The sequence below is a fragment of the Sinocyclocheilus grahami genome, unplaced genomic scaffold (genome assembly GCF_001515645.1).
Source record: "Sinocyclocheilus grahami isolate Dianchi unplaced genomic scaffold, SAMN03320097.WGS_v1.1 scaffold214.1, whole genome shotgun sequence".
Taxonomy (NCBI): Eukaryota; Metazoa; Chordata; class Actinopteri; order Cypriniformes; family Cyprinidae; genus Sinocyclocheilus; species Sinocyclocheilus grahami.
Window position 1 is genome coordinate 701,726 of NW_015505393.1, and position 15,807 is coordinate 717,532.

At 36.5% G+C, this 15,807-nt stretch overlaps 2 protein-coding genes across 2 annotated transcripts in view; one reads left to right on the forward strand and one right to left on the reverse strand.

Annotated features, from left to right (window-relative positions):
- hacd2 (3-hydroxyacyl-CoA dehydratase 2) overlaps positions 1-4,259 on the reverse strand; it is an 8,431-nt gene extending 4,172 nt beyond the window's left edge. Inside the window, exons 1-2 of the mRNA XM_016286676.1 lie at positions 4,042-4,259; positions 258-375 (exon numbers count right to left, since the gene is read on the reverse strand). Coding sequence (XP_016142162.1) covers positions 258-375; positions 4,042-4,166 — 243 coding nt within the window. The 5' untranslated portion in view covers positions 4,167-4,259. The remainder of the gene's footprint in view (positions 1-257; positions 376-4,041) is intronic.
- A 389-nt stretch (positions 4,260-4,648) lies between these two features.
- stam2 (signal transducing adaptor molecule (SH3 domain and ITAM motif) 2) lies at positions 4,649-15,544 on the forward strand. The gene is made up of 14 exons (XM_016286677.1): positions 4,649-4,815; positions 6,194-6,278; positions 6,513-6,588; positions 7,434-7,529; positions 8,537-8,683; positions 10,371-10,440; positions 10,629-10,821; positions 10,974-11,068; positions 11,163-11,245; positions 11,370-11,457; positions 12,075-12,129; positions 12,221-12,377; positions 12,495-12,637; positions 14,354-15,544. Exons 1-14 carry the CDS (start codon positions 4,776-4,778, stop codon positions 14,553-14,555), a joined length of 1,530 nt encoding a protein of 509 aa, XP_016142163.1. The 5' UTR covers positions 4,649-4,775; the 3' UTR covers positions 14,556-15,544.
- Positions 15,545-15,807: the final 263 nt, after the last annotated feature.

Below are 15,807 nucleotides of genomic sequence, written 5' to 3' on the forward strand. Positions count from 1 at the left end.
TATATATATATATATATATATATATATATATATATATAATTGTTTTTATTTTTATACACTACCATTCAAAAGTTATGGGACGGTAAGATTTTTCAAAATATTTTTAAAGTTTAAGTCTCATATGCTCATCAAGGCTACATTTATTTGATAAAAAATACAATAAAAACAGTAATACGTGAGCTAAATTTTACAATTTAAAGTAGATAATTTCATAATTATGAATTAATTTACATGAATATAGCTCCCATAACTCTCACCTCAAGGAGGGCACCAGTCTGAAAGAATTTTAGGGGCTTCTCTATCGAGTAATAAAGACCATGGTAGCTTCCTCTGGCAAGGTATGCTCGAACCAGACCAACAGCAATGACCAGCCATCTAGATAGGAAAGATTCGTAGAGTAACTCTGTAGTGCCACGCGTCCTTGCTTTGAGAGACGAGGGCATTTCTGCAATGCACACAGGGGTGGAACTGCATGCAAATCTCTTACAACACAGCATTTAACGGCAAATAGTGGCTTTTAACAGTTTCATTCAAATACATACAGTGCATTTATTATTACAGCACATATATTGTGCATTGTATACATGTACTGATGCAAAACGTATTCAAGAGCTTGTGAATACACTCCAGTTTCTCAAAATATGTACTTTTCTGTTTTAACTTATTTTATCTGTCATAGTCATTTATGTGCAGCTCTTGGTATAAAATGAAGACAAGATAGAAGAGCATCAATACCATGTTACTAACAGAAGCACATCATCTTTATCTGAATAAATATCACCAAAAACAAACAGCAAGTATTTTAAAATCAGACTGAATTAAGTGAAGCAAAGCCAAGAAATGAAACCGCATAAGACACAGGACTGTACTGTAATTTCGAATTGCAAATAATGCACATTTAACTGAAAAGCAACGACTGAATTGCATCATCAAACTATTCCTGATTGCAGTCTGGACCATCACAAGCACAATTAATGCCAACATCCCATAATATAACGGCATTTTATCAAAAATTCACGCATTAAACATCATTAGCTAGCTAAACAGATATGTCGGTCACTCAAATCAGAAAGCAGGTGAAGGTTATAATGACAGCGATGGATGGTATATCTCAAACAGGTTTGATTGAAGCATGTGGATACTCAATATTGACTGGGTGAATTCACATTTTAAACAGGTTATTGTACAGGTAATTAAGCTCTGCTCTAAACTAATGTGCTGCTACATTGTTGCACACGTGCACACAACACACAAGCTCGCACAGATCACGCGCACATAGAAACATTCAGGAGTGCAGAAAATTATTGTAATCGCTGTCCTGTGATTTATCAGCTTAAAAACATAAAAGTTACAGCATATTGTTTCTGTTTCTTAAGTACAACCCTCAGCTTCGCCATGGTAGAGAGACGCTGCACAGACAAAGTAAGTTAAACAATCATTTAATATAGACTTGAGCTAATTGTAGTGTTTCAATAATCCACGTTAAAACTATTCTTCTATTATTGAGCATTTATTTTTCATTTAAAAAAAAGTTCTGAACAGAACTTTGATATTTCAAAACATTGAGAAAATGTAGCAAACCCGGTTTGGTTACTGCAGATGCCGCATTGAGAAGTTCAAATCATTCTTGTGCTTGCTCTCTCTCAAATCATTTGAGTAAATCAGTTGGTTCGAAAAGCTCGAGTTAATAAACCGGTTAAAAGCAGGTTCCTCACTTACAGTCAACCGAATTGCAAAAAAAAAAAAAGCACAATTGCAGAAGAACGACTCCCATCCCCAGGCCTGGAAAGCAAGGGTATGAAGTCTTAAAAGTTATGTAAACGTCTGTAGTGATTTTTTTTTCTAGTCATACTCGGCTCAAAAATATTTGAATCGATTAAATCTGCTTTGTTTGAGTGCAATACAATACGGCTGTGGACGATGCAGTAAACATGGGACTGCATTATGTTCTGCAACATCTGGACAGACCAGGGACTTATGTGAGGATCCTGTTCGTGGACTTCAGCTCGGCCTTTAACACTATCATCCCAAACCTCCTCCTGCCCAAACTAACTCAACTCTCCGTGCCCACCTCCGTCTGTCAGTGGATCAACAGCTTCCTGACAGACAGGCAGCAGCTAGTGAGGCTGGGAAAATACACATCCAGCAACTGTATAATCAGCACTCGCTGCGTCCTCTCCCCACTGCTCTTCTCCCTGTACACCAACGACTGCACCTCTAAAGACCCCTCTGTCAAGCTCCTGAAGTTTGCAGACGACACCACACTCATCGGCCTCATTCAGGACGGTGACGAGTCTGCTTACAGTCAGGAGGTTAAAGAGCTGGCTGTCTGGTGCAGTCTCAACAACCTGGAGCTCAACACGCGCAAAACGGTGGAGATGACCGTGGACTTCAGGAGAAACCCCCCTGCTCACCATCATGGACAGCACTGTGACTGCAGTGGAGTCATTCAGGTTCCTGGGCACCACCATCTCTCAGGACCTGAAGTGGGACACTCACATTGACTCACATTGAGGTTGTACGTGCTTCGCCAGCTGAGGAAGTCCAACCTGCCACAGGAGCTGCTGAAACAGTTCTACTCTGCTATCATTGAATCCATCCTCTGCACTTCAATAACTGTCTGGTTCAGCTCAGCTACCAAATCTGACCTCAGAAGACTTCAGAGGGTAGTCCGGACTGCTGAGCGAATCATTGGTACAACCCTCCCTTCTCTCCAAGAACTGTACTCATCCAGAGTGAGCAAAAGGGCTGGCAAAATCACTCTGGACCCCTCACATCCAGCACACTCCCTCTTTGAACTGTTGCCATCTGGTCGACGCTACAGAGCACTGAGCACCAGAACGGCCAGACACAGGAACAGTTTCTTCCCTCAGGCCATCCATCTCATGAACACTTGACAATAACTGTGGAACACACTATTTATTCACTCATACACTTATTTATCTAACACTCATACTCAGTCTACATTTCAATTAGCACATAATATACCTGTACATACAACTGTCTATTGTTATATACCTGTACATACAATTGTCGATTTGTATATTTTTATTCCTTATTTTACTTGTTCTATTTTTTATTATCTGTGTTTTTTTGTTCTGTCACTGTCATTCTGTTGCACTGTGGAGCTTCTGTCACGAAAACAAATTCCTCGTATGTGTAAACATACCTGGCAATAAAGCTCATTCTGATTCTGATTCAATAACAGAAAACAAGGACTGAAATCTACAATCATTGTAGATTATTATTAATAATTGCCTTGTGTTCTTCAGTAGGGACTTAGATTTGAATCATTATTCAAGCGATTTTAGGAGGATTTGTTTTACGTTTCCAGTGTGCAGAAAAATCGATTTTAATAAGTTAGCATCTTTTAAAACAATGTTTACAAATTGCTTTCCAGAAAAGAATTCACAGAGAGCAAAAATAATCTCAAATCTTTTACTAGCTCGGTTTTTACTCAAATATAGCCATTTATCACTATTTAAATTAATCTATATGGGGGTTTTTTCCAAATGTTGTATTTGTTTCAACATCCCTTCTCAAAACCCAGAGTGATTAAGACACGAATAGGTTCTAACCGAATCGATTCGTTCCAGAAACGGACATAATTGTGCAAGAGTTTCGGGGTTAGGAAGGGCAGTGCACTTCTATTCACAGTCTAACCACATCAGCTTCTGCCTATTGAACTATTGCTACATTTAAACTAACAAAGACAATAAATTCACTCGTACGTCCACTAATGTCATCTAAATGTCAAATATGAACAATGCATTCATGCAGCAGTCAACCAGCAGCCCAGAAGAGTTTATGGCGTATTTAACAGGCGTTAATAGGATTTATGTTGCATTGCATTAGCAAAATATTCGGAACAAATTATTATTTATTTATTTTCATTTCAAACAAAGGGTGTTAAATCATGCAATATAAACTCAAAATATTTCATTAATCTAACTTAATGGTTAGATGAATGAAATCGAACCATTCATTCGGTCCCACGCTCGAACACAGAGAGCACGGAAGAGCATTTGATTTTCTTCATACCCTGCTGTCATAACCACGTTGTAAATAACCAGATACGCGATGGCCAGCGTTCCGGGTCCCTTTTTCTTCTTGTTACTGGAATCAGTGTGCGCTGTTTTGCTGGTCCCCATGGCAGGTGCCGACATGACTGAACTACCATTAGAAAGACTGGATCATCCAAATGGTCCCCCGGTGAATAAAGGCGTGTGGCCTTGCTTGACATGCATAGAAGGCGCTTATGAATGGAGCGCCCCCTGGCGAGTACAGGGTGTAAATTACGCCTTGTGTGTTACTCTGTTTACAGTTTAGATTCGCTTATTCACGGACATGTTTAACAATAACAACAAAACGATTTGTATTCATGATAAACATAAATGATCATATTTGAGTTGAAATTTCAGAAACATCCATTCCAGTCGCTAGATGGCAGTGCTCAGAACGCACTGGTCTTTAAAATGACTCAACGTTCATGCCTTTCGGAAATATAGATTTATTTTTAAAAAACAATGAAATCATTTCGATGGTTGTTTTTGTAGTATTCGTATAAATTCTAAATATAACTTAACATCTAGAATCGTTTGACTAGTGTGACGCGTCAGCGATTTCTGACAGGCATTGCGTTTGCGTACTAAGTTTGCGGAAGAGCAACTGGTGGAAGTGGACGCAGTTTAATGGATGAGAGAACGACAAATCATCGTTTTACGTAGATAATACGCTTGAATTGAACCTTTAATAGATAGGGAAAAGGTCTCAAAATGCCTTTATTTGGCCAAAACCCGTTCGATCAGGATGTGGGTGAGTTTGACAGTGTTGTTTTTGTCGAAGTGATGTGATATTGACAAGTCAGGGCCGATTCAGCAGCGCACTGCTCGGTGTCAGATCCTCGAGATCTTTGTTTTTGGGTGTTTATTTCCTCTTATTAGTCTGATCCCTTATATGTCTTATGTTTCGGGATTTAACTATTAAAGCTGTCCGACGTAATAAGCAGAACGGACACCATACTTGAAATATTGTTCTACATTTCTGGAACTTTTTAGATGAACACTGAACATTTCCAGTCTGTCAAAAAGAACTTTTTTGAGCTGTTTGTACAGAGTTCATCATACTACAATATCAAAATGTTTATTATTTCAATAAATAAAGCTTTTTAACTCGAAGATATTTCTTATATATATGCCGTGATATTTAAATAGGCTTTTAACTACTAATAATATAGTATAATTACAATACAATACCATATAATATAATTCATATAACATAGTATAATACAATAAATATATTTAATTAACAAAACGTAATGTAATTTAAAAAAAACGTAAATCTACGTCTATACATGAAATAGTATATTACCTTCCTAATACAATGTTATATCAAAATGCTCAGCTTTAAAAATTTCCACAATAAATAAATACTTTTTTTAATTTTTTTTTTTATCAATTTTCCAGTAAGCATGAGTGAGTATCGGGAGTTCATTTGTCAAAAGTAACACACAATAGCATGTACAGTGTTCTTTTCATAGTTTTGTCCTTTGAGAGCTTAGTGTGTATGAACTTGTGACACTGTGTGTTCCTCTGTGGAGGAGTTTAAAGCACTCGAGTATTGGTCATTTTATTTCAAGCTGTACTTTGCTGGATGTTGCAATGCAAATTTCCCTGTCGTCATTAAGAGTTAGTCATTCAAATGCACCCAGTTGTTTTATTCTTGAAGGAGGGGTCAAATAATCTATACTAGTGGGTTATCATAGAAATGCTTGTTGTGCATGTTGAGACAAGCTGGATATGCAAAATAACAGGCAAAACAGGCAACTTTGTCTGTTTAAGAGCATGCATATAAGCCTCTTGCTTACTAAATATTTATTAAAATAATACCTTGGATGTAAATCTGATCATATTCACACTTGTTTCATTTTTATTATTATTATTATTAGGGATGCACCGATATGAAAATTTTGGCCGATACCGATAACAGAAAAAATGAACATTTATCGGCCGATACCGATATGGTGGCCGATATATCGTGCATCCCTAATTATTATTATTATTATGTTTTTTTTTATATATATATATTTGTATATATACTAATTGTTCTATTCAGTATTGTGTGTTTGAGATCATTGTTTTGAGAGTATCATTTGAATTTGTTTGTATGAATGCTCATTCCTTCGCATTTTCAGAGAAAGCAACTAGTGAAACGAACACATCAGAGGACTGGGGCCTCATTATGGATATCTGTGACCGGGTCGGGACAACTCCCAATGGGTGAGTTTCTCCCAACTATGTTTTCAATGCTTATTTTAGTAACAATTAATAACATTAATGTTGCTTGTATGCATTCTTTGTCTTCTTATATAGATACATTTTGTTTGATATTTATTTCTATTATTTTATTTTTATTTTATTTTATTAATTTTTATCTAAAAAAAACAGTGCGTCACTCCCTAATATAAATATTTTCATGCCCCTTATTGTCATTTTCCCTTTTTTCTGTCATAGTGCAAAGGATTGTCTCAGGTCAGTCATGAAGCGTGTGAACCACAAGGTCCCTCATGTAGCCATGCATGCATTAACGGTGAGCTCTTCACTCTTCATCTTCAGTTCCCATTGTAGAGTTTAGTAAATGATCATATTAGTTATCACAGTGTTAATGTTCTTGGGAAAAATAACCTGTGTATGGCATGCAAATAGTCACTGCGCACTAAACTGGGGTAGAAAAACTAAAGCTGTAAAAGCTTTAAAAACTCCAGAGCGCGTCTGGAAGTGACAGGCATTTTTGTGGGCTCCCACTCTGACTCACCAACATCTCAGCCTGCAAAGATGTCTCGCTCTATTTTTAGATACCTTCTTTCTCATCTGGCTGTATCTTTACAAAAATGTATTACATGGCTATTACAAGGAAATAAACTGGGTAGATATGCTCTTTTTTTTAAATTGGTGAATATGTTGTAATAATAATAATTGTACAGATAATCTAATAGAAATAGAAATGTTGCAAGCGTTCAGTAATGACAATAACAATAATAATGTTTTTATTGTAATTATTATTAATCTTTATTTTGTATCTACATTTCATTTACACACATTTGAAGTATAAACAAACAGTTATAGAATTGTTACAGGTGTGCAATCACTGTTTGTGTAGAAAATTGTTCTTAAATTGTCATAGAAATCCTGGAAGTATCAGGAAGATTTTAAATACAATTGTCTTAGCTTGGAAAAGTCATGGAAATATCTTTTATTCAATATACATTTGAATTTACCTGTTCATGGATTAGCAAATCAGTCTGAATCAAAAAATTTTTTAAACATATCCACAATTTACAATTAACAGGAAAGGTCTTGGAAATTTATTGATCATGAAAGGTTTTTTTGTGCAAATAATGGTTGCTGAAATATTGCTGTATTTTCCCTGTTTAGTTGTTGGGTGCCTGCGTTTCAAACAGTGGAAAAATCTTTCACCTAGAAATCTGCTCACGGGAGTTTGCCAGTGAAGTTCGTAGTGTGTTAAACAGGGTAAGGAACTTCAGCTCACTGTATAAATTATATTGTAATTGCATACATTAAAGGGGTCATATGATGCTTTTTTTAAAGATCATTATTTTGTGTATTTGGTGTAACAGAATATGTTGACATGCTTTAATGTTCAAAAAACATATTATTTTTCAAATACTGCACATTATTGTAGGTCCTCTATGCCCCGCCTCTCTCAAACACGCCGTTTTCAACAAAGCCCCCTCCTTTGACAAGCGGAGTCTGCTCTGATTGGCCAGCTGACCCAGTGCATTGTGATTTGCCGAACACCACAAGCACGTGTCGGAAATGTAACGCCCCTTACCATAATCGCGAGCTTCAGCTTTCAAAGTAAAGACAGTTAATAATGTCGTTAGTTTTACCATCAGTTCAAGCGAAAGGGCAACAGAGTCGCGTGACAGACACAGTGATGATGCAGTACACAAGCCGCGGTTAAGACAGCTGACGTGCTATGATTTCTGACAGGCAGTTCACTCTCCTGTGATGTGACCCTGTTCCCCTCACACACACACACACACACACACACACACGACGCGTTACTCTGCGCTGCACAACACTCCGCATTTGTACAGTCAATAGTAAATACTTAAACTAATAACAAAACATACATACAGTCGCTGATTCAGAAGCGCCAGAAACAGCGTCTCCCTGACATGGCTGCATCAACACTACTGGTGTTCCTGAAACCACGCCTTCTTTCTTTGCGTGCATATTTGGGCAGCATTATGCTAATATTTCCACATAGTGAGGTAGATATGTGGGGGCATGTTAGAACGAGCCATTTTAGGTAGGCGTGGCTGACTCTTAACTTTTATAAAGAATATCTCTTTGGATTTGAGACTTTAGTCTTTGCAACTTTACAGATCTTCATTATGCACCAAGAGCTTGTAAGACTCCAAAGAGAAAGGAAAAATTGAAATCGCATCATATGACCCCTGTAAGGCAAATACTGTTGATAATGTCTGCCATCCTCATTGTCTTCTCCTCAGGCTCACCCAAAGGTTGCTGAGAAACTCAAGGCTCTGATGGTGGAGTGGGCCGAAGAGTTCCAGAAAGACCCGCAACTGAGTCTCATCAGTGCCACCATCAAGTCCCTCAAAGAAGACGGAGTGTCCTTTCCCACCGCAAACCCCCAGGTATTTCTACTATCAACTAATAACGTGATCCTGTTGGATCTCACGGTGTGATGTCAACTGTCCATAAACACAAATGCTGATGAACAGACAGCAGCCGTTGGTACTTGGCCAAGATACTGTATGTGACCGTGTAATTTGGCTGGGTTTACCTTCATAGCGATAACTTTTTACATCCTAATTTTGTGTAGATCATTAGTTATTCTGTTTGTATTTCCTGTATTAGTAGGTCACAGAAATCTGTGACAGATGTATCTGTGTCACCTCCTTGTCATGCCATGTCTGCAGTGTAGGTCACTGCAATGTTCTTTTAGAGTTTCTGTGCTTAATATTGTCAAATGTTTGCATTTTAAAATGGAGGAAAATATTTTTGTACATGTATGTTTGTTGTAGTTGGTTTAATTTATGAATTAATGTATAATAACTGTATATCGTACAGTTGCAATTCCATTCAAAAGTTTGGGGTCATTAAGATTTCATTATTGTTATTATTATTGTAATTATTTTTTGGAGGGATATTAATCATTTTATTCGGCAAGGACATTCATTTAATTAATAGTGACATGTATAATATTACCAAAGATTTCTATTTGAAATAAATGCTGTTTTTTGAACTTTCTATTCATCAAAGAATCCTGAAAAAAAAGTATCACCGTTTTCACGAAATATTACGTAGCTGTTTTCAACATTAATAATAAGCACATATCAAGAAATTGGCATATTAGAACGATTTCTGAAGGATCACGTGAGACTGAAAACTGGAGTAATATCTCCAGCTAAATCAGCTTTGCCATCACTGAAAAAAAATACTTTGTAAAATAGAAAACGGTTCTTTTAAACTGTAATAATATTTAACAATATTACTCTTAATAACTTTAAATTATTTTTACTGTTTTGTTTGGTCAATCTTTGAAAAAGGCCATGTGTTGTTTTTAATTATTTAAACTTTTAACATTAAAAGTTAATAAACAATAGTCAGCCACCTCTGTATGAGAGATGGTTTATGAATTAATCATGTGACTAAACGTGACCACTGTTTCTCAAATGACATATCTGACAACACTTTAGCCATTTAGGTTAGAGGCGAATAAATCAGCCGAGTGCATCTGGAATGCTAAAGCATGTGTGTAAACCATAGGTGTAAACTTGAGACAGAATGGAATTTCCTGTCACATATTTGCCATACTGCCCTCACGGACCATAAGATTTCAATTCTTCTTCGTTCTTCATTTATTCACTTATTCTTTATTATATCGTTGTCACACCATTTTGTTTGACTAAAGGACAAGTGCATGTAAACATTTCTGTAGCTGTTGAGTACCGACAACATAAAATAGGTCACAAGACTTTACTGTGTCACTCAAAGGTCATCATATACATGTTTTCTCAAAAACTTACTTATGTAAATGGTTTGTGGGACGGAGTCAGTGGTTAACTCTATCTGATTGGTATCAGTGTTTTTGCTGCTATTTTTTTTAAATATATAGCACACCCATAGATGGCGTTATAGTTCTGTGTTCTTAAATAAATATATATATATATATATATATATATATATATATATATATATATTTATGTATGTAAAATTGAATTTAATTGATCGATTGATTTTATATATAGAATTTATATAGATAAAATGACTTTTTTGCAAATCAGTTCTGATGTGTTATTATGTGATCTCTAATTGCAGAGCTCCAGCACAAAGCCCAACAGCACTTCTGCCACCAGCAAAACCGTTGATGATGATGATCTGGCCAAAGGTGAAGGCTCTTCATGCTAACATACTTTCATATCATTATTTGTTGTTATGGTTTATTTATATCGGATAAATGTTTTTGGGGTCCTGCCGAAGCATCATAAAAAATTATTTGACACTCTAACTGTGGAGTCACTGTAACTATAGTCCTCTTTACCTAGACAATAAGTGTTTTTATTTTGCTTGTTGCAGCCATTGAGCTGTCCTTACAGGAGCAGAAACAGCAGGCAGAGACACGACCTCTTACCATGATAGCTGATCCACCCTACAACACCAATGGAGGAAAAGAGTCACGTAAAGTGCGCGCCCTCTATGATTTTGAAGCGGCTGAAGACAATGAGCTCACTTTTAAGGCTGGAGAGCTTGTGATCATTCTTGATGACAGGTAAACTGATTGTTGAAGGACATTATTTTAATCAATTTGATCAATTTCACAATCAATATTGAAGTTTAAACTATTTTGTGTTTCATTAAAAAAAAATTCCCATGACCCATATCAGTTGTCCATTGAGAAATAATGTTGCTGTTATCCAACAGTGATCCAAACTGGTGGAAAGGAGAGAATCATCGAGGAGTAGGCCTCTTTCCATCAAACTTTGTCACCACCAAACTGAATGATGAACCAGACCCTGGTAATACACTTTATAACCTGGATTTTTGTGCAGGAATACTGCATTTTTATATTAAGAGTGCACATGCAGATCTCCTGAATTATTTTTCTTATAGTGATGTATGTAGAGAAGACAGTAGTTCCAGAGGAGCCCATTGTTGAAGTCAAAGCTGAGCCTGAGCCTGTGTATATAGATGAGGCGAGTGCTGATTGATCTTTGGCCACACATCTCCACTTATCTGGAGAAATGTAATTGATATGATCAATGGGCTCTTGGTGAAGTTCTCTTGTCTTATGTTGATCATTGACTCTGTTCTCTATAGGAGAAGATGGACAAAACTTTGTACCTGCTCCAGAACACAGACCCTGCAGATGCCTCACCTGACAGCCCAGAGTTGGTCACATTAGAAGGTACCAGGAAAGCCCTTCATGTGTTGCTCATGTTTAATGTCGATTACATTTATGTGTAAGAAAGGGACATATGAACAAAAAAAGACAATACAAGTAATTTTATATCACGTCATTACATGGCTCTACAGTATACTTTGTTCTTATGGACCGTTTTCACGTTTCCAGGCTTCCTAAAAGCAGAATTCGTCATAGTTGGATAAACTTCTATAGTGGTGAAATATAGTTTTGCATTCCCAGTTGCTTCAGTAGCAAAAGAAAAAAAAACACAATAGCATTTCTATGACTTTCCAAAAGAGAAAAACAATTTTGAGAGATTGATTACTTTGGTCAGAAAAGAAAAAAAATGTCAAATTTGCTGTCATTTCCTCATACGTTGTGTTAGAACGACATACACACACAGCATGCAGTTTTCTGCAATTTACTGCCATGGTAATAAAATGCAAAGTATAGTGTTATAAATGTAAATTACATTTTTAAAATGAAAATATACAAAACTTTGCTAGATTTACGATGTTAATAGCGCATCATCACAGTGTTTTATCACATTTAAACATTTCTATTGTCAAATGTTACATTGTACAAAAGATCATTGAATCTATTGTTTTGTTCTTTTTTAGATGCTTGTGAAAAGATGAACCCAATGATTGATGAGAAATTACAAGAGATCGACAGGTTTGTTGAAATCAAAACTTATCCCAAATTTAGGTTGGCTGTTTTCCAGTCTTTGCATTTGAGGAAAAACATCTCTCTCTCATTCCTGCAGGAAGCACTCAGAGTTGTCCGAGCTGAATGTGAAAGTGCTGGAGGCTCTGGAACTGTATAACCAGCTAATGAATGAGGCTCCACTTTACAATGCATATTCCAAAATGCAGACTCTCCAAGGCACTTACCCTGGAGCCCCTACTCTTCTCACGATGCAGGTTGACCTTGCCATTTTAATAGATAGTTAGTGCAAATTCAGTCCATGGTATTTTGTGACACAAACAGCTCTGTTTTGCATTGTTCTGTTTCTGAATATCATTACTTGTTTCTCTCAGGGTTATCAGCCATCTGGAGCCTACATGTCCTCTGGTGTTCCACAGGGATATAGTCTTACGGACCAAGCTGGCCCTCTCTGTTCCCTTCCAGCTTCAGTCAATTCAGTGCCCACCAGCCAGCCAGCACAACCTACTTACATCAGGTAATCCAAAGGCATCTTGTTAGTGTCCCTCTAATTTTGAAGCAACTTTGGCCTTGTTTGCATATATATGGATGTTTCTACTAGGGATGCACCGAAATTTCGGCCACCTAAAATTATCGGCTGTAATATTTATATAATTATGATGCTCCGCTCAATATTCCGCTCTATGAATGTGCATTCCTTTGAGTTGTTCATGGCCCATGCGAACGCTCCACTCATGTATGTATGTATGTATGTATGAATGAATGAATGAATGAGGGATATATATAGTGTTTTATTGTGTATTGCTGTACACCCAAAGCACTTTACAATCATGCACCGCTCAAATAACACGCCGACAGTAGATTTTGATGTAGTATACTTGTTCCTGTTTGCGCTAATGTGCTGTAACTCGGTGTAGCACAGCTATACTGGGCAACGCTGGTAAAATGACTCTACCCTCTCGTGACGCTATGCTCTGCTCACATGCTCTGATAATAATAGCTTTGAAGGACTATACATTATTTGGATAATTAAAAAAATTAAGTTAAATTAGATTCTGTTGCATAGAACTGAATAAAAAATAATATATTGTTATTTAATATTCATATATTTTCTGTCCATATTTATTGTTACTTTCAATAAAAGTGTGGTTATTTTATTGGCTTGTATTTTTTAAATTCAGTATCATTAAAATTATTGAGTTAAATTAAAAAGTCTTTTAATTATACAATTATTTTATATTATTTAATAAAATACTTAGTAATTATTAAAAAGCATTTTCGGTTTCGGATTTTGGCCAAGTGCATCCAGATTTTTCGGTTTCTGTTTCAGCTCAGAATTTTCATTTCAGTACATCCCTAATTTCTACATATGCCGTTTCGGCCAAATCCTGTCCACATCAACAGTGAATGAAGAAAACTGTATTATTAGTCCACTGATTTCCCACCAAGGAAGATATACATTTTTTTTTAATTATCGACATTGACCGATACATTTGTCTGTTTATGTGATAAGTGTCAGTAGGGGGACTTTTATTTTGACAAAGATGAGAACACCAGCGCCTGAGTGCAAACCATAGACTGTATAAAGGTGCAAACACATGGGCGCTCCCTTTCTCCATCTTTATTAGTTTACTATTCTTGTTTAAAGGAATATAGTTTACCCAAAAATAAAATTAGAAAGCAATATTATGGATTGAGGATTTTAGCTGAAAGCAATGGCTTGAAGTTAATGTCTTGATGGATTTGTTTCCTACAAACACAAAGCGTTTTGCTTCACAAGATGTCAGTTGATGTACTGGAATCGTGAGAACATCTGGGTCGTGTTTGCATCTTCTTCTATCACTGGCTATAGTCAAACATTGAAATTAAGATTAGGCATAAAATAATATCTTCAGATTCATTCATACAAAAATCAGCTGAGAATTGAACGAATAGTTGTATCCTGGTTCAGAAGAAGATGGTAATCGTGTCTCTGAAGTCACAGTTTTTCTGGTGATTAAGGGGTAATACTAGACTTCTTCACTTTAAAAATTTAACAAAATGCACATCATATTTTGTGAGGAAGTATGACATGCTAGAGCAAAGCGGGCACTATTTTTGGATTTAGCATATGATGCCGGGTGGTGTACTTGCAAACAGCCTTTTTTAGATACTTTTGTTCAAAATGTATCATTCTGATAGTGGTGTTGGGAAAACTAGTCTTAGATAACTGCAAATTGCTTATTTCTTGCAGCGGCCCCATGAATGCACCATACGTAAACCAAGCTCCCGGAGCCCCCGCCCCTTACCCACAACAAATGGGCATGGGCATGGATATGTCTGCCTATCAGAACGCTAATCCTGGTCTGCCTCCAACCTCCTATCCAATGTCAGCTCCAGCCCAACCTGCACCTCAGCAGCAACAAGCAGCCTTCTACCAGCAACCCCTTCTGTAAGGCTGCACAGCAAGTCTGACTCCACAGCCGTTAATATTCAATGCGAATTCCAAATGGTGAAATGAGGTCGAGAGTATTTTTCTCTCACGTCTCTATTGATGTCAAGGGGCATGCAAAGATTGACTGACATTTGTCTTCACAGGACAAAGATGTAATCGATAGGAAGCAAGCACTTCATTTTCTCTCCCACTTACTAACCCATGAAGCAGTTTAGGGCAGGTGTTTAGAGCTGATGGAATGAGTCACACTAACCATAAACATTTTTGTCGTCTTGGTAAAATGCACAAACACGCATACTGTTCCTCATTTGAAGAGACAATTATTATGATTAATTGTTGCCATTTTCATTTATTTCTGGGTTAACTGACCCTAAACTTTCATTTCTTGCCTTTAAAAGCAAATGTGGGTTTTTTAATGCATTATAGAGAGAACGATTGTATGAAGACGATTATACATGGTTCACCAAATCTGCAATGATTTTATGTGCCAATACTCCGAGCACTCCTATAAACTCCTACAATCAAAATAGCAGTTTCAGGTTCATCCTTCTGTTAGTGATTCTAGAATTATGGCACCGATTTAGTAGGGGCAGCTGGGTATAGGCTACATGGTGATATTCATAAATTCTTTTGCAAACTGTGCTTTAGAACTAACGAATGCAATCCCTTTATGGTCAATCCATGTCTCACTGTATAATGATATTTATAATATGCAAGTACCGCTTGTGTTTGCATTGTGGGTATTTGCTGTTGTTTGATTTAATTTAAGGCATGTAAAATTGCATACAGCCTATGACTCCTCAGCTGAAAATGATCAATCAATTGTTTTTTTGCTTCTTATGTATGTGAAGAAATGTGCTTTTCTGATATACCCACCCTTTTCTTCTTAACTGAAATGGGAAAATGCATAATTCCTTTAACATATAGACCGCTTTTGTTCTCGTTAAAATGGGATTAATGTAGTTAAAAATAGAAGAAAATTGTCTTTATTTTTTTCATAAACAGCTCGAAAAAAGATATTGTATATTAGTTGTTAAATATATGGCTTTGTCTGTATTGCACCTTAACTTTATAAACATTTATTTACCACCAGATGCCTTGTTCTTTCACGAGATGGAATAAACATAGAAACCAATACAAAAGACTTTATTTCAAAAGCTGCTGGATATTTGTACACCTGTATGTTTAAGAGATTTAGAGGGAAATCTGTATTGTACTCATGGACTCAATGTTTTGTAACATCAAGATTTCTT

Coding starts and splice junctions, on each gene's coding strand:
- stam2 (XM_016286677.1), top strand. CDS start 4,776: ATGCCTTTATTTGGCCAAAACCCGTTCGATCAGGATGTGG. Junction 11,458..12,074: donor AGAGTTGGTCACATTAGAAG/GTACCAGGAAAG, acceptor GTTCTTTTTTAG/ATGCTTGTGAAAAGATGAAC. Junction 12,130..12,220: donor AAATTACAAGAGATCGACAG/GTTTGTTGAAAT, acceptor TCATTCCTGCAG/GAAGCACTCAGAGTTGTCCG.